The sequence below is a fragment of the Lygodium microphyllum genome, unplaced genomic scaffold, assembly GCF_053477565.2.
Source record: "Lygodium microphyllum isolate KBCC unplaced genomic scaffold, Lygodium_microphyllum_v1.1.10 scaffold_46, whole genome shotgun sequence".
NCBI lineage: Eukaryota > Viridiplantae > Streptophyta > Polypodiopsida > Schizaeales > Lygodiaceae > Lygodium > Lygodium microphyllum.
This window is the reverse complement of record NW_028229529.1, coordinates 935,209-956,493: the sequence shown is the minus strand read 5'-3', so window position 1 is coordinate 956,493 and position 21,285 is coordinate 935,209. Positions and strand designations below refer to the sequence as shown.

At 38.9% G+C, this 21,285-nt stretch overlaps 1 protein-coding gene across 1 annotated transcript in view; it reads right to left on the bottom strand.

Annotated features, from left to right (window-relative positions):
• Window positions 1-6,663: 6,663 nt before the first annotated feature.
• The window catches only part of LOC148008921 (uncharacterized), a 28,591-nt gene continuing 13,969 nt past the window's right edge, over window positions 6,664-21,285 (bottom strand). The window contains exons 2-12 of the mRNA XM_087673912.1: window positions 14,490-14,828; window positions 12,531-12,895; window positions 12,345-12,417; window positions 11,822-11,901; window positions 10,193-10,996; window positions 10,043-10,108; window positions 7,761-7,847; window positions 7,588-7,659; window positions 7,324-7,368; window positions 7,115-7,207; window positions 6,664-6,994 (exon numbers count right to left, since the gene is read on the bottom strand). Of these exons, the coding sequence (XP_087530038.1) occupies window positions 6,785-6,994; window positions 7,115-7,207; window positions 7,324-7,368; window positions 7,588-7,659; window positions 7,761-7,847; window positions 10,043-10,108; window positions 10,193-10,996; window positions 11,822-11,901; window positions 12,345-12,417; window positions 12,531-12,895; window positions 14,490-14,823 (2,229 nt within the window). The 5' untranslated portion in view covers window positions 14,824-14,828 and the 3' untranslated portion in view covers window positions 6,664-6,784. The remainder of the gene's footprint in view (window positions 6,995-7,114; window positions 7,208-7,323; window positions 7,369-7,587; window positions 7,660-7,760; window positions 7,848-10,042; window positions 10,109-10,192; window positions 10,997-11,821; window positions 11,902-12,344; window positions 12,418-12,530; window positions 12,896-14,489; window positions 14,829-21,285) is intronic.

Genomic DNA, 21,285 nt, shown 5'->3' with positions numbered 1-21,285 from the left:
ACACTAAGCTTCTTTTTGAAGATGTGAAATTTCTTTGGACTAAGGGGCTTGGTAAATATATCAACTACTTGCTTATGTGTGGAGCAATGAATAATTGTTGCTTCACCATCAAGAACCTTCTCCTTGTAAACTGTGAATGAACCTCCATATGCTTGGTTCTAGCATGTATAATTGTGTTGTTTGCTAAGTAGATATTGGAGAGGTTCTCACAAAATATCTATGTGGGACTTAGCACTCAATGCCTATGTCTTCAAGCATTCTTTTGGACCATATAACTTCACAAGTAACATTGGTTTCTCCTCTATATTCAACTTCTATGGATGAAAGAGCAATTGTGGGCTACACCAACCGATATTACCACTCCCAAATGAGGTGAAATAGCTTGATGTAGACCTTCTATCTTCAATGCTTCTAGCCCAATCGACATTTTTGTATGCAAACACCTTCATAGGAGAACTAGACCCATAAAAGAGATCATGATCTAGTGTCCCTTTGATACACCTAAGAATCCTCTTGGATTCCATCCAATGTGATTGCCTTGGTGTCTCCGTAAGTTGTCTTACAACATTCATAGAAAACGAGATGTTTGGTCTTGTGATTGTAAGGTAGATCCAAACTTGCAAAAGAAGATTACATTCTATACACATATGGGAGGTTTCCCTAATGGATTACATGAAGAAACACAAGAGAAACTAGATAATATGGAAAATCACAATTCAAGGAAATAATTAAGCAACTTTGGAGTTTATAAATATGGAAGATAAAGCTAAGGTGTTAAAACAAGTAGATTATTTTAAGAAAACCAAAACATAGATCATAATTAAACTTAGACAAGTATTGAGTTGTTCTAGGAAAACACAATCAAGTGAAATTTCCAAGATGAAAGAAGCTAGAAAAGAGGACAAATGGGAACTTTATCAAGGTGGCAAAGCCATCAAATAGAAGTTCGAAAAACCTAAACACTAGGTTGCTATAGTGTAATGTAAATTTTGCAATTACTAAAGCTTTAGCAATTGGTTTACTTTTTGTGCTACAGCACCTTGGATTTCTTTTAGTTCCAATGGCAATCCAAAGTGGATTGTAACTAAAATCCTGATGTGTATCTATTTTGACCTATATGCCTTTGATGCGTCTAAAAGGATATTAACACCTCTCTCTCTCTCTCTCTCTCTCTCTCTCTCTCTCTCTCTCTCTCTCTCTCTCTCTCTCTCTCTCTCTCTCTCTCTCTCTCTCTCTCTCTCTCTCTCTCTCTCTCTCTCTCTCTCTCTCATAGATAAAAAGATTTGATAGTATGTAACCTAGGTTTAGTTAAATAGACAATTTTCACAATGTGCACACTCTTCCAATACATATAGGAAGACTATACCCCTCACAAATATAAATATATAAACTAAGGGAAAGGTGCTGCTACAAGAATACAACTTTTAATAAGCATGTTCATGTTTCTAGTCCAAAGTAAAGTTTCCCCATTTTTATTGATCTATCTACTATCTTGTTTACATAATTGTATAATTGATCCTATCTAATATTTATACTAATCAATCATAGTGTGAATGCAAGTCATTGTGAAAAATAATGTACCAATATATATCTCACTTATCATAAAAAGTTAATCCAATAGAAAATTAGGAGACAAATACTTGCTCTACATGCAAACCTATTACTTCAAACTTCAAGAGCCCATGCATGCACTCACATGGAGGCAAAATGAGTGCAAGCTTCAAAAGTTGAAGAGTTTCCCGTTATCATATATTAAAAATTGCAACAATGGTTTTTAGTTGCACAATTACTTATGATAATTATTTTGCTATGTAATCAAGGTTTCAATTTCCCTTCGTACAAAGTCAAGATAATAGTGTGTATAGACAAGTCTAAATCACAAATTCCCCTTGCACGCATGCACGCGCATGCACACACATGCACACGCACACGCCCACACACGTGCACGTGCACGTGCACATGCGCACCCGCACGCACGCACGCACGTGCGCACGCGCATACGCACACACACACACACACACACACACACACACACACACACACACACAACCAATGCTTGACATGACACTTGATTCACTCATTGAATGTCACTAAAAAGCATTGCATAGGCCATAAGTTTCTTCGCTTGAACATTGGTAAACACGAATGTTGAATCACTGTGAAAATACCTTCATTATATCAACCACACTAACTAGGTTCTAGTTTGTGGATATGAAGAAGGTAATATTATTTCCAACTCTTAGTATAACTTTGATATTAGCGCTACCCCACAGTTGGTGCAACGTCCTAACTTATATACACACACACAGAGTCAAAGGTTAGAGTAGGGCATTGCATACGCGCATGCTTTAAATGAAAGCAACCACTAATGTTATTGGTGCCACAACACTTCCTTAGCAACTCAAGGTATCTTAGTCAATAACATTCCACATTTCCTTGCCCATAAGCCAATACATATGCTCCCTATGCATCCTATTGATGCCTATTAGGTGCTTAGAATTTATGAAGCCACCTTTGTGGCTACTATGTGATTGTGCAAGTTAATGGGCATCTAATTTATAAATTGGTTTCTAATTAACAAGGACAATCTCTATAGCATTAGAATGGTGGTTCATCTTTTCCAAAGAAATGCCACTTCCAAACAAGAGACAATATGCTTAGCATGAAAATTATTAGATATTGTGAAATCAACAACACGTCCCTTAAAAGGTACATATTAACGCTCATTCCAAGCTTTAGCACATCCTGCTATTAGAAACATGTATAATACACAATTAGTTTGGAGAAGCCTTAAAAACTTTGGATTATGTGAGTTAATTGCTTATAAGAATAAGAACTTGCTTTCACCAAATAGCATTTCCCTTAATGTGTGAGCTACCTCCTTAAAGGTTTGACTCAACAAAATTTCTATAATTTTAATCCATATGAATCATTGCATAGTTTCATTCCCAAACCCATAGTTGATTTGGCATATATAATCTCTTCAATACTTATTCTATGAAGTTTAATGTAGAATTTTTTATTTATTGGAGTGAGACATTTTTAAATGTTTTGAATTGATTTATTCAAATATGTGTGGCTAGGAAAAACTTCATGTCTTATTACCATGACATATAATCCTAATTGGGCAAAAATTACAAATACTTTATTGCTAGGTAATCTACATATGAACATCTAGATTTGACGACTTGAGCTTTCCATGGGAACATCTAGATTTGACTACTTGAGCTTTCCATGAGAAACACAAGGACATGATATACTTGATAATCAAGAAATAACTATTAGGCAAGATTAATTTCAAAAGAGAAGCTTACCTCATTCACACACACTCTTTACACATTTTAAGCTCTTGAACTAATAGGTGCTAAGCTTCATAATAGAAAGTTCTTACATGAGAGATAATCAATGCAAAAAAAGGGATATAAAAAACTATAGTCTACTAGATGCAACATATACAGTCCATGTGGATTGTTTAATGGGAAAAGTTCTTACATGAGAGATAATCAATGTAGAAAAAAGGGATATAAATTTTTTTCTTTGCATTCAACTACAATTGTTTGTACTAGTTATCCTCTTCTATACAAAGGGCAAGACAATGGAAGAAACACAATGTTTAGGGAAACATCTTAGATAATTAATGGATTGCACCCAATACTTCTTCGCAAAGTTAAAAGTACAATGTTCATATATATGTGGAAATATGGTCTATGATTTCAATACTTAAATATATCCATAAGCACATTTATAAGGAAGGGGGAGGGGGGGCATTAGAACAAGAGAGAAAAAGTTAAGATATTGAAGCTATAATCAATGATAGACAAAATATATCTTTTATGGCAATAAAATGAATGATATTGATATTGACTCAAATAAACCATTTTTCTTGGATGACCTAGGAGATTTAGGAAAAATGTTCTAGTCATGATTGTATTGTCGTAACCACAATATCCTTTTGGCATTGATGCATTACTTTTGCCACACGATCATACAATCCACTCAAAAATCAAAATACTATTATAAGCAAGATAACTATTTTACAAGCAATATACTTGTTAAAAGTAACGTTATAGTATTGTTAAAAGACACTAGCCTTATTTTATGGGATGAAGCTCCAATCATGTATCGTATACTTCTAAAATAGTTGTTGATAGAATTCTAAAAGATATAATGCATTGTGACAAAGCATTTAACGATAAGGTTATTTATTTGGAGGAGATTTTATGCAAATATTACCTATTGTATTATAAAGTGCAACTCTTTGTTATTCTAAGTTTTGAGAGTATATCATTCTTTTGAAACTTAAGAGAGTATGAGGGTGGCAATGGATGGGAACCACTTCATTACATGGTTGCAAGACATTCAGGATGAAAGAAGGTTGTTATTTAATGAAAACATGTTACAAATTCAATCTACAATGGTATTAGAGAGAGGCTCAATGCAAGAATTGATTAAACGTGTTTATCAAGATGTGCATGGTGTAAATCATTACCCCATTTTCTTTAGTGAATGAGTCATTCTTGCATCTCAAAATAGTGAGGTCAAATTTTTAGATAATCATGCAAAGCATTTTATGCTAGTAGGGGAAGAAAAACTCATTCCTCTACTCTATGGACTATCTAAATTTTCTTAACCTCGAGATGGAGTTATTTCTCCTTATATACCTTGGTACTCAAGGCAAATGCTCTGATTTTGTCACTTAAATATTAGAATCCTTCTAAAGGTTTATAAAATGATAGTGGACCTATATGGATGGCATTTAACAAGAAGGTCATTGAGACAAAGATAATAACAACCACCAATATTAGGGAGAGAATATTTATTCTAAGAATAAACTTCATTCCATCTACATTCACAATGAAATGCATGCAATTCTCTCTCTTTAGCATTCACATGACAATCCAAAAATCCCAAGAGTGAATCTTATCATGTAAAAACCTAACTTTGCTCATTGATAACTCTATATTACATTCCCAAAAGTAAAGCCGCCACAAAAATTGGAAGTTTTGCTTGATAAGAAAGAGAAATTGATAAATGTCGCCATCAACAAATAAGTTTTACAAAAGGTATTATAACCTCCAATTAATTCTTCAACAAGAATTTCTTTGAATGGTCAAAGTGTCATGAGCTTTCTTTTTTTGTTTATTTATTTTTAATTTACTCTTAAATTTTTTATTACTAATCATATTTTTAAAAAATAATGCTTATTAAAAGTTTTTGTTGTTTTTGTATCTTTTTTTATTAGATGACCAACTCTATCTTTTATTACTACCATATTTCAACCTATCAAATGAAGTTGCAATATATGTTATGTCCAATAGCTATGAATGACACCATTCATGTCCTGTAGTAGTTGACCATTTTACTAATATGGATATGTATTTATAAATAAATATTATGTATCTCTTGTACCTCTCTTACTTGGTGGTGACCCATATGGTGTTCAATGCACACGAGGGTCAACACCAAGTGCAATGGGGGCCCTTCGACCTAAGGAGGGACCTCCTTTGCTTGGTGTTGACCCTTGTGGGTATCATCGCACATGATACCCACTTTAATCAGCCCAAGTATAATCCAAATGAACAAGCCTTTTGGTATTTTCTTACTATGTATTACCATTTACTCGTGAGTACGAAGTATCTTACTCACCTATCAAACAATATTAAGTTATTGAAGTAAATTGGAGCTTTAAGATTTATCCCATTTAATTACTTTGCATTAATTTTATCCATAGTTTGCATGTTCTACCATTGCTAAGACCCAATATATTGATTCTTATTTACTTAGTTAATATAAACAACATAAAGATAAGCAATGTACTTTTTATTATATATGAGAAATGATATTAAGAATATTCTTTCTAAAATTTTAGGTGAAATAGATACTGTAAATGCAAGTAATATTGTGAGGTCATGTGTTGTAACACACTTTGACTAAGAGCATAGAACATCACCCCTACACATTGTGCAAGCTACACCAATTTTGGATAATTTTGTTAGGAAGAGAAAGCTATCTTTTAAATAAATAAGATGAGAGAAATTTCTTTGTAGCAAGAAAAAACATTTATTTTGAGCCATATAGTTCTAAAAAAACTATATGCTTGTTTCTACATTTGTCTCTCTCTCTTTGGTTGAGATACATCATTTTGTATTCTTATATGTACGCTAATTGTTTATGCTCTTATATAGATGTATGAATAACTTCATAGTGGTTGATAGTATCCTTCGTCTCTTTATAAATACATCCTATAATCATATTGGAAAAGTATCTAGATTTCTCGATACTCTTATAAAGCATGCTTATACATGTGGTAAGAGATATTCTTTATATATTACATAATTCTCGAATATTCATATGATTAAAATTCATGTGCAAAGTGAAAGCTTATTAATTAAAGTAGGTACCAAAAGCACAACATTATACATAGCATTTATTTTAACATATTTTATGTTTGGCCTCGAAATACTAAGTTACAAATGTGTAGTTCTCCAAAAATTGCACATTCCAATGTGTAGAATATATTTTATTGTGAGGGTTGCAATAACAAAATATAATGCATAAACGCAAACTTCTTAAGACTAACGACATTCTTGACATGCATGGTGTGGCTTAGGTGTGAAACACATTGTCTTTGCGACATTGCACTTTGTGATACTGCTGATCAGGATGTGAGAGAGAGAGAGAGAGAGAGAGAGAGAGAGCACCTTGCTCTGCCTGATTGATGGTAATTGAATATACCACTACATTCATCCGTCCGTCATCCTCGACGGTCCATGCAAATTCTTATCTACTCCTCTGGCTCTCCTTCTTCTTCTTCTTCCTCCTCTTCGTGTCCCTGCTCTGCACCTCCATCAGCTGGTGATGAGGACCTTGCCATTTCCCTCGCAAATTTTGATTGGAGGTCATCTAACTCAAGCGCGCGCTTCTTCTCTTCATCAATAGCCACCCTCAGATCGATTTCTGCTACCATTTGTTCCAACTCCGCGTCTGCAAAGTCCTGTGAACACACCCAAAGGATAGGTCACCCACCACCGACTGACTGACTTCCCGCTGGTCGGAAGGCATCTGAACAAAACAGAACACAGTCGGGAGCCTTTGATCATCTGAACAAGGATACCTTTGCAGCTTTCTCGTGCTCCCTTCTGTAATTGTTGTGCCTCATGGTCTCGATTGCCATCTTTTTGGCAGCAAGCAGCCATTGCTGGCCAAGCTGCACGGTGGTCATGTCGACAAAATATGTGATGCACGGGTCATTTCTTAATCAAAATTTATGCACAGACAAGGGAATAATAATAAAAATGATGTAGTTTCGGGAGATGAGCATACATATCCTACGGGTGCTTCTTTAGACAGTAATTCTTCTGTGATACCCTGGCAAACAACCATTCCATACTCAGTTTTCCTGCCGGTTTGTTCCACTTCAAAGTACATAATGTTTGAATTGCATGGATTAACTAGAGAAGATTCACCAGCCACTATTTCAATACTGGAATAGAGCTCTGAGATGTCTGACAGATAATACAGTTATGTAAAGCTTACTTCAAGCTGACCATCAGCTTAACATACAGAATGACCTGACACAAAACTTACTTCCAGATAAATATCACACATGTCCCATACTTTCAGGTCGACGTCAGAAACTGGACTGTAGTTCTTCAATGCCTGATATCACGAGAAGTGAATCAAAAGGACTGATGAGAGGGCCTTTCTCTAATTATGAGGAAAACGATGTTATCAGTGATCAGGTTCAAGTATTCACTTACACTGACGATATCATCATCTAGGATCTGCCTAGATCTTGTCCATTCATTAACCGTTGCGTCATCATGTCCAAGTACATGGAGAAGAGCCTGGAGTTCGAAAATATACGTCATTCACCGGGAAAGAAACATGAGTTTGCGCTTTCTTTGTCTGAAACATTTTGCTGGTAACATTACCACGTGAAGAAGACAAACAGGCAAACCGTCAAAAGTATTTGACTCCGGTCACACGGTTGGCTGGGAAGAATTTCTCATTCTACTTGGCAGTTTTCTGCTTGTCATATTCTAACTCTTAATTCTTTAACTCTGTTAATTGCTGCCCTGGGCCTTACATACCTGCTCAATATGAAGTCTCACATTGACCATCATACTGGCACTCGTGAAAAGTAGATTGATCTGACTCTGTGATCACATGGCAAGCACAAGACTTTGTATGATAGTTTTTCCCATAAATGCCTGTTGAGAAGTATCACTCAAGTATCATACCTTCCCCCCCAATATATACCGTTGTGAATCAATCTTTGGTGAAGCTCATTGAGTGGTACTCAGACCCCTACCTACCTACTTGTAGAGATGGGATTTGGTGATTGGAAATGAGAGGTAAGAATCACCATGTAAGTTATGATCTTAAATAATAATCCAGTAACTTTGTTGAATTGCTATCAAGTAGAGGAGGGACTGTGGAACTTATTTATATGTAACAGAGATCGACTTTAGTAGACCAAACTCGATACAAACATATACTAGATGCCCTCCAGACTATGCAGCCCTAGCTGGTGAAATAGGCTCTTTTAAGAGCAATTTCAGACCATCTGTTGTAACCTGTTAGAGAGAGAGGGCTTTTACGCTCATTCCACGGGCCCGGAACCCAAACAAAGACATGGTTATCTGACTGAATTGCCACACCTGATGTACGGGTGCCATTTTAGAGGATGGGACCCCCAAAACCAGAAGGTTGAGAGAACACTAGTATGATGCTATACTAAGACGCTGCAAAGAAACTCATCTGTTAATAATACAGCCAGAGTTTGCACACAGCAATGACTATGGCAGTACTAGATGCCCTCTTCTAGGCGGCTACATACCTTTAGTCCTAGATAGATTACTTCCACACAGTTACCCTCAATTAGAGGAAGATATTCAGCAAAATCTGGACTCTAGAGTGTGGTTTGCAAAATTATCTGCATTGTTCTTCAGGAATGACCTCCAGATGAAACATCTCTCCACATCTCCATTACAACACATGTCAGCAGCTCAGATTTCCAAGCCAGAACATAAGCCTACTTCCAAAGGAGAACGTAAGCCTACTCAAGCTATACACACGGCACACAACACACCTGAAGGGTTTCTTTGAGGCACCATCAAAGATACAGCCATACAAAGATCACTTCATCAGATTTGTACAGGTGGACTTCATTTTTGCAGTAAGTGTCTCATGTCGATAAGGAGGATAGCCATTAGAGATGGACTCATCTTGAGACCTAGAGTGAAGAGGATGTGTAACCAATACTAACTGGAGGGACACCACCCTCTAAACCATATTCCACAACCCACTGCAACACAGAAAATTATAGCCTTGCAGTTTGTTACTTGCAGCAGTTAGTTTTTTTTCATGGCACCACTATAATCACTTTGTTTGGTTTCATAAGCCAACTTCTCTACCTTGGACAATTGTAATCACTTAATGTTTATCAGTCACCATTGTAATCACTTTGTTTGGTTTCATTAGATGAACTTCCCTACCTCAGGCCTGTCCTCCCTCCCTCCCTACTTCACACCACTCAGGCCTGTCCTCCTTCCCTCCCACACCACCATCTCAAACATACACCACCACCCATTCATCATTTGCTTTTCTAGGATCTTGGCTTTTACTTCCTCCTTTTCCCCTCCCCTTTCTCCCCTCCCCTCCCCCTCCCCCCCCCCCCCCCCCAAAAAAAAACAAAAAATCAAAAAAGCCCCCAAACACCAACCTGCCTCCTTATGCATGCATGCATGTGCATGTGCCTGTTTTTGTGTATGCACGTCAGGTACATGAATCCTGGAAGCCCTCCATCGACTGGATTGACATGAATGTTCCTAGCCTTCCACTTTCTGGAAAGAATCCTAACAAGAGGTGCGTTGTCAAGAGGTACTCATCCATACAGGCCATCAGAATTTACAACTGTAGCTTTATCTCAAGAATACAGAGTTCAAAACACCAGAAACTTCTATAAATTCTATGTTAAAATCTCAAGATAGATAAAATGGAACCACCCACTTCTTGATTAAAAAACGTGTGCCCTTGCCTTCAGTATTCGATGAATGATTGTAGGAGGGAACAAATACTGCTTAATCCGAAGCAACTCTTCATCCTGCACATGACAATTACTGTGATAACTCATTATCATTGAACAAGACCAATCAAGTATCTCAAACATAGCAAATCAAGCATCCACCTTGTACTTGGTCAGTGTGTCCAGTATCGTCGCTAAATGTGTGTGCAAGTGTTGCAAATTGCTGCCTGTCTTTTTCAATCGTTTCTCCAGCTTGACAACTTTGACTCCTTGTTTTGTTAATTTTGTTTGACATTTCTGAAAATTCTTTTCTAACTTTGCAACCCTATTCTGCTGCTGCTTCAGAGCTATTTCTGCCAGATGGATCTGCTTTTGATCACCATCTTCATCACCTGACTGAGTTTCCTGCTCACTTTCTTCCATGTCATCATGCTCAGCTTCATCATCTGCTTCTTCCAATTCTTCTTCTTCTTCAACCTTTTCTTCTCCTGGTTCTGGTGCTGTTTCCACTTCTTCATTCTCAGAGTCACTCTCATCTTTTTCACCAGCATCATGCATGGCACTCGCATCATTATCATCTTTGTTCGTCTCATCTTCAGCCTCTGTGTTTGCTTCATCTTTTTCATTAGAGATCGTTCCTTCCTGTCGCAAGCTATTCTGATTCTCATTACTATTCACATTTGCCTTATCCCTGTCAACCGCCTGGGAGCTCTTTGCCTTCTCAGCAGTTCTTTCCCGTTTCAATTCCGCTTCATAAGAAGCCTTTATTTCCTGAATATGTTCTTGGAGATCTTTCATAATTTCTTTGGTTTTGTAGCTAACTGAAATAGTGGAAGTTACTGTGGTCAAAACTTCACTGGCCGCCTGTGCAACAGATACAATCAATTCCTGTTCTTTTACAGAAAAGGGCCTGCCTGTACCAAAATGCTCTTTTTTAAGACTGTCAACACATAGAAGGGCAACAACCTGCAAAAAGACAGAAAAGAGGTCAATGTGTGTATGCATGAAGCGCGCCCTGAATATTAAATTCCATTATAGAAGCAGAAGTGCCAGGACTCAGATTTTCTTAGTGTTATACTGTTGACATTGTATTGACCAAAGACTCAGCAGAGGTGTTGAAGCAGAATGTAGATCTCTATCAATTTGTTGGCCAACACAATGTCTCTATCCCTCAAGATATTTATTGACTTACGCATACCAAGCTTGTTTGATGGACAGCACTTCTCTTAACCAAAGCTTTCCATAAGAATATGATGAGTTATTAAGGTTGCAATGTGTAGCCCATTGCATAGATGGCAGGGACTGTGGTATACTGCACATAGACTCGTAAAATCCACTCTAAAATTCAAATGCATGATCACACAAGCAGGGTGAAAGAGAGAGCGTTGAGAGAGACTCTGAAAGGAATATAAAGTCTAACTGCTAACTAGGATACAAAATAAATCTGGGAAAAAAAAGGCTGGGAAAATTAGAAAATGGGGAAAACTCTGTCACATCTAAGGGGCACTACACTCTTAACCCACTGAGAACACAGTGCTTGACTGCCATTGCAGTACTCCTGGAGAAATGCTGCTAGAGCTGCTGGATGATTGGAGGCTACTAGTTCGAATTGTGACAAAGGCAAGTCGACTGCAAAGAAAATGATACTGTTGGATTTGCTGCTTCCAAGTCCAAATTAAAACGATTGAAAACATAACAAAAAGGAAGTGGCTTGAAATATATCTAAATGTTATACAACTCAATTTTTCTGTTAAACCACAAGCATCACTGGATGGCAAGAGGATTTATTACCTGAACAGGAGATGTATTCAGATGAATGGGAACAGCAAAGTACGCTCCCATTCTTGGTAAATTTTGAAAAAAGTGAATGCCTGCATAAGTGAAAATGAGCAATGTGGATTTTAAGGATCTAGGCATTCCTAATCAGAAAGAATATATCAATTGATATAAGAGTTCTAAGGTATGAATTGGTTGAAAGACAGTGAAAGACAGTCAGCAACATGCAAAGACAGCAGAATTTCAACATGATAATGGCCATTCGCATAGCATAACTTGTTCAAAAGGAATAGTCATGATAAATGCAATGCATATGCTTCAACTATCTTATCAAGCACAGGTGATAACTGAAATACCATATCCTCAACTATCTTGCCTGCAAGCAGTTCAAAATAAGAGAGTTTTAAATGATCTGCATTCCAATCCTTGTCACATCAAGTTCATACGCTGAAAGCTTACATTAAATCTTCGAATTTCTGGTGTTAATAACATCAAAAGATCGATTGACTGGAGAAGTACAAAACCAGTGAAGTTTTACCTTCTTGGTATAAAACATTGCTGATATGTAACCTTGGAAGCCCTTGTAACAGTACAGAAAATGTGATCGGTACCTGAAATATTTAAAAATGTCTCGCTGATACTCATTATACTATGACTTCAAATTACAATGTGCAAATTGAGACTGGCACGCTGCAAATGCATATGGATGACACGTTGAGCTTACAAGCTTTCTGTTTAGTTGCTTGTTGACTAGAAAATTATTTTCTTGTGTCGCTGATGCATAAAGCAATATTTTCTTCTTATAATTAGGTGGCTTTGGAGGTTTTCCTCTCTTCTTTTGATTATCTCCTTGGGAATTGTCTGTGTCAGTCCCCTCTGCTTGTTCATCTCCATCAGCCTGACCTACTTTGGTTTCATCATCAGCATTTTGTTCTGCCCCCCCATCCTGTTCCTGGTCCTCTTCCTCTTCCTCTTCCTCTTGCTCTTCTTCTGGCTCCTCATCTTGAGTTCCTTCTTCCTGTTCACTGGACTTCTTTGGTGGCTCCCACAATTTGTCAAGCACAAGAGCAATATATGCAGAGCTACATGCTGTTTTCATAGATAACCAAATAATTAACATTAATGTTTTATGGGCCTCCCACACCCACCAAAGAGAAATAAAAGATAAAAGATACTTCAAGGTGGACTTGAAATTAAACCAAACAATAATTTCTTGTGAAGTAGCCATAGTTGTCAAGTACGAAAGTTGATACCGTACGATACAATAAAATGCAGTACTAAGTGGTACCTTATAATTTTACAAGGTACAGTACAATATTAGTACGAAAAAAAACCTGATTATTTTGGACTACAAATGATAGAACAGATGTTTAAAGACAAAATAGCAATGCCATTAGAGTATATAAGATGAATGCATGAGGGTAACAAGCCAAAACCTGTATGGCATATGCCGCAAATGCAACATGCACTACAACTTACAAGTAGATAGATGGGAGTGGATACACCATACACTATACATCAATGATCATACAAAAGGGGCAGTATTTCCATACTAAAAAGGGGCAAGTGTGTGGAAAAAAGGGTTAGTTTTTTCACACTAAATCGTACGAATACATACGGTACAGAACCATACAGACCAGTCCGTATCACGTACGGATGCAACTATGGAATGTGCAAGTATCCTTGAACTGTTTTGAGTTTCATCAACCTTCAAATTCTTTTTATGTGTACAGTGCAAAACGTCATATAGTTAGATACATGAATATTCTATTTGAAATATAAAAAAGCATTTCCCCTCTTTAGAGCAGATGTTTGCCACACAGTTCAATCATGTCAAGTATTTGAAAAATTTTCAGGGCCTTCTGATGCTTCTCAACACCTAGCACACTAGTTTTATAAGCTTAATTCTTGCAATGGTATAACAAGCTTATTTAGTACAAATGTTCAGCATTCTGTTTAAAGGATTTTCAAATCAAATCTTAGACATCAACAGAGCAAGATTTCATTCCTGATCACATACGAGAACATGCAATAAAGCCCCATCAAATTGTCAGACTTCTACATATCAACCAAGCAAGATCTCATCCCTGACCTGAAACAAGATCTTGCAATAAAGCCCATGCAATAGAAACAGTGTGTTGTCAAACTACCACTAAAATGCCATACCTTGAGAACTCTCTCCATCTCTATATGAGCTGCTGCATGACGTGTGACATCAAGGGTATTGAGATTTAGCTCCAACATGGCCCTCCACTCATTAAACTGCAAAATGCCTCACAGAAGCATGAAACAGCCAGAAAAAGTAATCTAATTTTCTGAAAAGGATGTCATAGATTTTGTCCAGATGAACCAAGGGATAGTTATCTCTCTCCTAAGTATGACCTGAGCTGAAACCATCTGAACTTTTCAAATTGACATAGAGGCACAAGAAGTTGTGAATCTAGAGTAAAGATACACATTGGTCAAATCATGTATGTATCAGAGTTCCAAGGAACATGTCTAACAGAGCTCCTGAGGCAGGACCAAAGAGCTTGCGTTGCATCATATAGTCAATTTCGAAAGGCATTACTCAGTTCATTTACCACCTTTCAAGCATTAAGGTTCTGTGAGTATAAGTATCAGATGCATATTAGTCGGGACAATATTGGATTGTTAAGAAGATGCAATTGGCACTGAAGATTACCAGTAAACTCAGAAACCACTTGTAAACAGGTATTGAACAATAGATAAGGGTCATTTTGAATCAAACGCAATTCATTAAGAGCTTCTAACTCCTTTTGTAAAGCTTCTTTCTCCTGAAGTTCACGTTGTCTTTCCTCTTCCTCCTTTTTTGATTGTTCCTGTAATAAATACTCTTTTTCTTTCCAAAAATTACTTTCTATCTTTGTATTCTCTACATATTTCAGAAGCCATAAACTAAGATATTGTATGGGGTCAACTGGTGCTGCTCCAATTGTCTCTGCACAGCCTTTTGCAAGAGTTTGTCCGACTGTGTTTCTCAAGTATTCTGCATCCATTTGAACTAAAACACGAATCAAAATAAGCATATTAGGATGACCTCAATTTCCACAACCAGTAGTTTCAAAAACCTGGCACATAAAGCTTGCACAATTAAACAACAAATTTTGCTGATTAAAATTTTTGGCAGATAAAACTAATTTGTGTGCATTGCTTGGTTAGCACAAGATCCAATTTTCCAATCCTTCATATGTGCTTATGCCATGTGGCAACAATAATATTGTTAGATCACAGTAAGTTCTGTTGGGTCAATGCTCAACTGCATGCATGTGCATGTGCACACACACACACATACAATCACAATGAACAGTGAACAGCAAGAGAGGAGAGATTGTTGGAAGGTCACACCCACTTATGTGAGAATGATAGAATAAAAGTACAACCCCTAAGGTACTATAGTACCACACCCAAAGTGGGTGTTCACACAGGGAAAAAACTCCTCTTCAACTAGAAGGTAAAAAGTGTGTGTGGATAAGGGAGTGTTCACACCAAACAACAGAGGGACATGATAAGTGTAACAAGGCCCCCTACAGTGAATGGCGTGAATGTATACGGGAATGATAGATCAATCCCTAAATGGTAGTAAGTCTAAATCCTTGTCAAAGGCTTCAAACTTCTCTCAAGAGAGTCTTAAATACATTTGCCAAATTGTCCTATACATGGACATAAACCAAGTCAATCTCCCATTCATGGAGAGCCTCTCTAACATAATGATAATGCACCTCAATGTGCTTATGCTTAAGCATTGATGGGGAAATTTTTGGCAGCCCATCCATCAAATTCTTCTGAGAAGTCCAATGAATGGAGTCAGTTCACATGTAACAGGCATGCCAAAGTAGCCCAAGCTCATGGAAAGACTGAGGAGCAAGGGTAGTGAGCTTGTAGAGTCCAACTTCTTGTGTGCTTGTCCAAAGCACAGTACTTATAGAAGCATCCTAATCAGTGACAGCACCTTGGGTGAAGACCACCCATGTACCTAGTTATGTCATGCCATGACCAACTAAGAGATTAAAACCCAAATCTAGAACATAAAGTACATTGGCAGCAGAATCTTGACAATTTGGTAGAAGGGGAATGGTCCCCACTCTGCAGATGAGTATTAAACAATTGTCATAATGGTGATGGAACTCCCTCTTGCACAAAGGTCCCGAAGCCAACCTTGTCAATAAGTCATATATGAAGAAGCTCCACTGTCCATCACAAGCCATGGTTTGTCCTTAGTGAAAGAAGTGCAATGTCTTTGACCCTAAACAAATGATGCTTGGCTTCAAATAGAGGTATTATGCCAACACTTCTCCTCATGATGAGTGCCTTTCCACAATGTGGATACTTTGGCTTTTTCTTCTTCTCATCCTTCTTGTCTTCCTACTTCTTGTCATTAGCCTTTTTGTTACCCTTCTTCTTCCCCCCTCTTGAACCTACAGTAAAAGACTTGGTAGAGCCAGATCCACTAGCTCCAATCTCCTTGAGTCACTCTTCGTGCTCCAAAACAAGCAGAGGTAACTCCTCCCATAGAATAGTATCCCGTGTCCTAGAGGTAAGAAAACTGGTATAGACATCATACTTGGAAGATGGAACATGGGTGATAAAAACCATCACCATGGCCTCTGATGAAATTATCCCTACCAAGGGATGCAACCTCATCCTACAATTCCTCCATCTTGTTGATATAATCCTTCATGGAAGAAGAATCGTCAATAAAAAGCATCTGGAGTTTCTTCCCTATGGTGATGCAATGGGCAAATATTTTCTACTAATAAAGAGAAGAGAGTTTCATCCAAACTTCCCCTACGGTTTGAAGTCCTTAGTAGAGTTGCCACTAGCTCCAATCTCCTTGCGTCACTCTGTGCTCCAAAACAAGCAAAGGTAACTTCTCCCATAGAATAGTATCCTGTGTCCTGAAGGTAAGAAAACCGGTATAGAAGACATCATAACTGGGAGATGGAAGATGAGTGATAAGAATCATTGACATGTCCTCTGATGAAATTGTCCCTACCAAGGGATATGCAAGTTCATCCCGCAACTCCTCCATCTTGTTGATGTGATCCGTCATGGAAGAAGAATCATCAATAGAAAGCATCCAAAGTTTCATCCCTATGGTGATGCAGTGGGCAAAGGTCTTCTACTAATAAATAGAAGAGAGGTTCATCCAAACTTCCCCTATGGTTTGAAGTCTACATACATACACTAGGAAAAAATCCTACAAACTCATGAAGAGAAAGGATCGAGCTTGAGAGTTGAGCCGATCCCATGGGGCTGCTTGGTCCATCATATAACCAATGTTGGGATTTTTCTATTCCTCTAATTGAATAGATGTTTCTTTTCTAAATCCTCAACTGGATGGGGAATAGGGAAAGTAACAAATGTCCACAAGTCAAAGGTGTTGAGAGTACACTCCACTTTGCATGACCAAAGGGAGTAGTTTGCACCATCAAGTTGATCTTCTTTGGGTAAAGAAGGAAGAATAAGCACTTGTATAGAAGGTGGAGACTAGAAGTATGGGCCTTGTATGAAACATGTAGCCAAGTAGGAGGGGAAGAAGGCTGCTCCAATCTTCTGGACCTATCAGAGTTATGTGGCTTTGATATTCTGTCTTCATGTCACCCATTTCAATGATCTGACAGGTGAGAATGCTTATCTTCACAAGAATAGATAGACTCCTCATCTAAGCCATTAAAAGCATTGAACTGGTGGTACTCCATAACTCTAATAGACCTGCAAACACACAAAAATCTGTTGTGTTCTAGTGTCAAGCTGCCCGAGTGAAGGGAAAATCAGCTACACCCTGCAAAGAGAAATTGTAGATGTCCCACATACTTCATAGAAGGCCCAAACAAAGCAGAAAATCTATGTTCTTCGTGACAAATCTGCTCCAAATGGCAAGCTGAGTATAGTCTTCTCTTCTTAGAGCCACCAAGTCCTTTCTTTTGGTGATGATACCATGTGAGAGTACACAATTGAAGAAGAGCACGAACACAGAGAGAGAAGGGAACAGAAGGCTGCAATGAAAGAAGAGAATAGAAGAAGAAAATTTGCACTAAACTATGAATGGAAGCTGAATACAAGATGGATTGATCAGTCCCTACACAGAACTCAAGGCGTCAGTGAGGTGACTGGATCAGAAGTGGCAGCACCAGAGACACGGGAGAGTAAAGTTGGTTGAAGACTATAGTTGAGGTGTGGAAGAAGCTCATGTCTTTATATCATCAGAAGACATTTGCCCACCACATATCCCTTGAGAAGAAGCTTTGAATGCTCACTGTCGATGATTCTCCTTCCATGAAGGACCACAGCAACAAATTGGAGGACATGAGAGATGAGCTTGCACCTCTCAGACAAAGTATATCTTCCAAGGACATGGCCATGATTCTATTGACTCAGATGCCATCTTTGAAGTTCAATGTGGTGTATACCACTCTTCTAATTTCAAGGACCTAAGATACACTTCTTTGGGAGAACCTTGCCCCGCTAGCCTTAGAGCATGCCGAGCGGCTCTCAGAGACATCAGCATCAGTGGATCCAGATCCACAAAAGCTTTTACAGCAAGTTTGGGGGGAGGGAAGAAGAAGGGGAAGTCCCAGGCTAAGAAACAAGAGGACAAGAAGGATGATTCCAAGGATTTCAAGAAGCCGCCTAAGTAGCCTCATTGTGGCAAGGGCACCACATCCGCTACTACAGAGTCCGTCTTTGTATACTTATTGGAGGTGGAGGATACATCACTTGCTTCTTCTTCTGAGGAAAAGCCTTGGTTTATGGATAGTAGGGCCTCTTCCCATATGACTTACAACCAAGATTGGCTTCAAGTCATGAGATCCAAAGGGGGATCTGTCACCATTGGTGACAACTCTTCCATCCCTGTGCATGGAGTGGGGACCATTCCCCTCTTACTTAATCGGCATACTTCTTTAGGCAAAGTCCTATATGTACCACATTTGGGCTTTAACCTCTTGTCTGTTTATGGTCTTACATAGCTAGGTACTCGAGTCATCTTCACCTAGGCTACAATCATAGTGAGATACATCTACAAGAGCTGCTCTTTGGATAAGTATACAGGAGGGTGGACTTTACAAACTCACAGCCCTTGCTGCATAGACTTGCCATGAGCTTGGACTGTTTGGGCATGCTCATTATGGGCATTTAAACCCTGATGCTATTCAATGGGCTTCTAGGAAGAAGATGGTGGAGAGACTTTTAGATTTCCCTCATGTTCACACTCTTTGCTCTAGTTGCTTGAGGGAAAAGCAGCATAGGTAGCCTCATCCACAGGTTGCTACTCAGAGGGCCTCGATACAGCTTGAGTTGGTACACATTGACCTTTGTGGACTTATGGGCACGGCCTCCCTTAGGAAGCCTAAGTGCCTTATGTTGATTGTTGAGGACTTTAGTCGTGATGTGTGGCCTTATCTCTTGGAGTATAAGAGCAAGGTGCACTCCCACTTCTACAAGTGGAAGGTATTTGCGAAAACAAAAACCTCTTTTAAAGTTCGTGGTGTACGAGTAGACCACAATGGTGGCGAGTTTTGTTCTAACCTATTCTCTCAATTTTGCAAGGATCATGGGATTCGGGTGGAGTATTGCCACCCAAACATGGCATCCGAGAATGGTGTGGTGAAGCACACCAGTCAGACCATGCTGAAAATGGCCCAAGCATAGGAGTCTTTCCCATTCCTTATGAGGTGAGGTTGTAGCTACCACAGTACATATTTGCAATAGGTCCTCTACTTCAACATTGCAAGATATGACTCAATACCAAGCTTTCTTTGGGAAGAAGCCTTCAGTCTTCCACTTTCACATCTTAGAGTGGGAGGCATATGTCCATGTGGACAGTAAGAAAAGAGGGAGCAAACTCGACCCTAAGTCGAAGAAGCTCATCTTTGTGGGCTACAACATGACCACGAAGGGCTATTGACTCTACAACCCAAAGATTCGAAAGATCAAGGTGAGTAGAATGTGATCTTCAATAAGGTTACAACCTCCAAAGATCCGATTGATGGTTCTTTTGATATAGGTGATTCTTCGTCATCGATGGATCCCCCCTACCATCAGCCCCTCCCCTTCCTTCCAAGTTACCCCTTGACACCCCTTCTTCGTTTGCGACTCCTCCCCCTCCTTCCTCTTCTCCCTCTCCCCTTCAACCTTTGATGGCTCCTTCATCTACTAACTCATCGTTGAGTGTTTCTACCCTTCCTCGTCTCCTCAGGTTGCCTCTGGGGAGAATTGAGCTGTTCGAGGGGCAGCCTTCTTCATAAAATGAGGAGGGTATACCTTTCCTTAGAGAGGGGGAGTCCCTTCCACAGAAAGGTGCTTTATAGGTACAGGAGGCCTCACAATCTCCTTTGCAATAGGTTCAGCCTATCACTGTTCCTCGATTTTATCAGAGGCTCATACATGATTTAGGGATTACTCAGTTCCTTGAGATGCCTCTTGGTCCATGCAGATTAGCAGGCCCAACAGGATAGTTCACTCTGCGTGAATTATGCCCTTATGTCAAAGATTCTTCAAGACCATGAGCCTACTATAGTTGATAAGGCTCTTGCATAGGAGGTTTGGCACAGTGCTATGCAAGCTAAGTTCGATTCTATTGTGCGGAACTACACTTGGAAGTTAGAAGGTGATTGGTGTTAAGTGGGTCTATAAGACTAAGTATCATGCAGATGGAACCTTAGACAAGCATAAAGCCCGGTTTGTTACCAAGGACTTCTCTCAACGGGCAGGTTTGGATTACTTTGAGACCTTTGCATCTATAGCTCGAATGTCCACTATTTGAGCTATCTTGGCTCTAGCCACTCATCACATTGGCTGGTTTATTAGACGGATCAAATGGACGTGAAGTCGGCCTTTCTAAATGGTTTCTTGGAGGAGGAGATTTATATCTTACAACCTCCCACACTTGGATTTAGGCGCGTATGAATCATCATACCAAACGCTTGAAAACATCTAGTTTGAAAACATATGATATGGCATTTCATACTTGACGTTTTTTTCACATTTAAGAAAAATTGCCATGACTGCCCTAATTTGATGATTTCTTCCTCGCGCCTTGTTTGCAGCAGTTTTTGCCTGAGTTCTCTGCGTTTGTTCTGCGTGTGCAGCTTGTGTGGTCAACTCTCACCCTGCACATGTGCAACCAGCACTATTCAGACTTCAGTGATCAGTGTGTGCAGAAATTCAGCTTCACAAGTGTGTGCAGAAATTGAGCTTCACGAGAGGGCAGCATGTGCAAACTGCAATGTGCTCACTCGAGTACTCAGCCCCATCCTCTCTCTCTCATCTCAGTTTTCTAGGTCAGCATGGTTCGAAAGCAAGGAAAAGAGTGGCGATTTGTGACTGATTGCAGAAATTGAAGAATGGACAGCATATTATGCAATGCAAATATTGTTCCCGCACATGGAATGGTGGCCCCACTAATATTCATGGCCACATCTTGGGGCTGAAGGGATTTGGGGTTGACAAATGCTCTA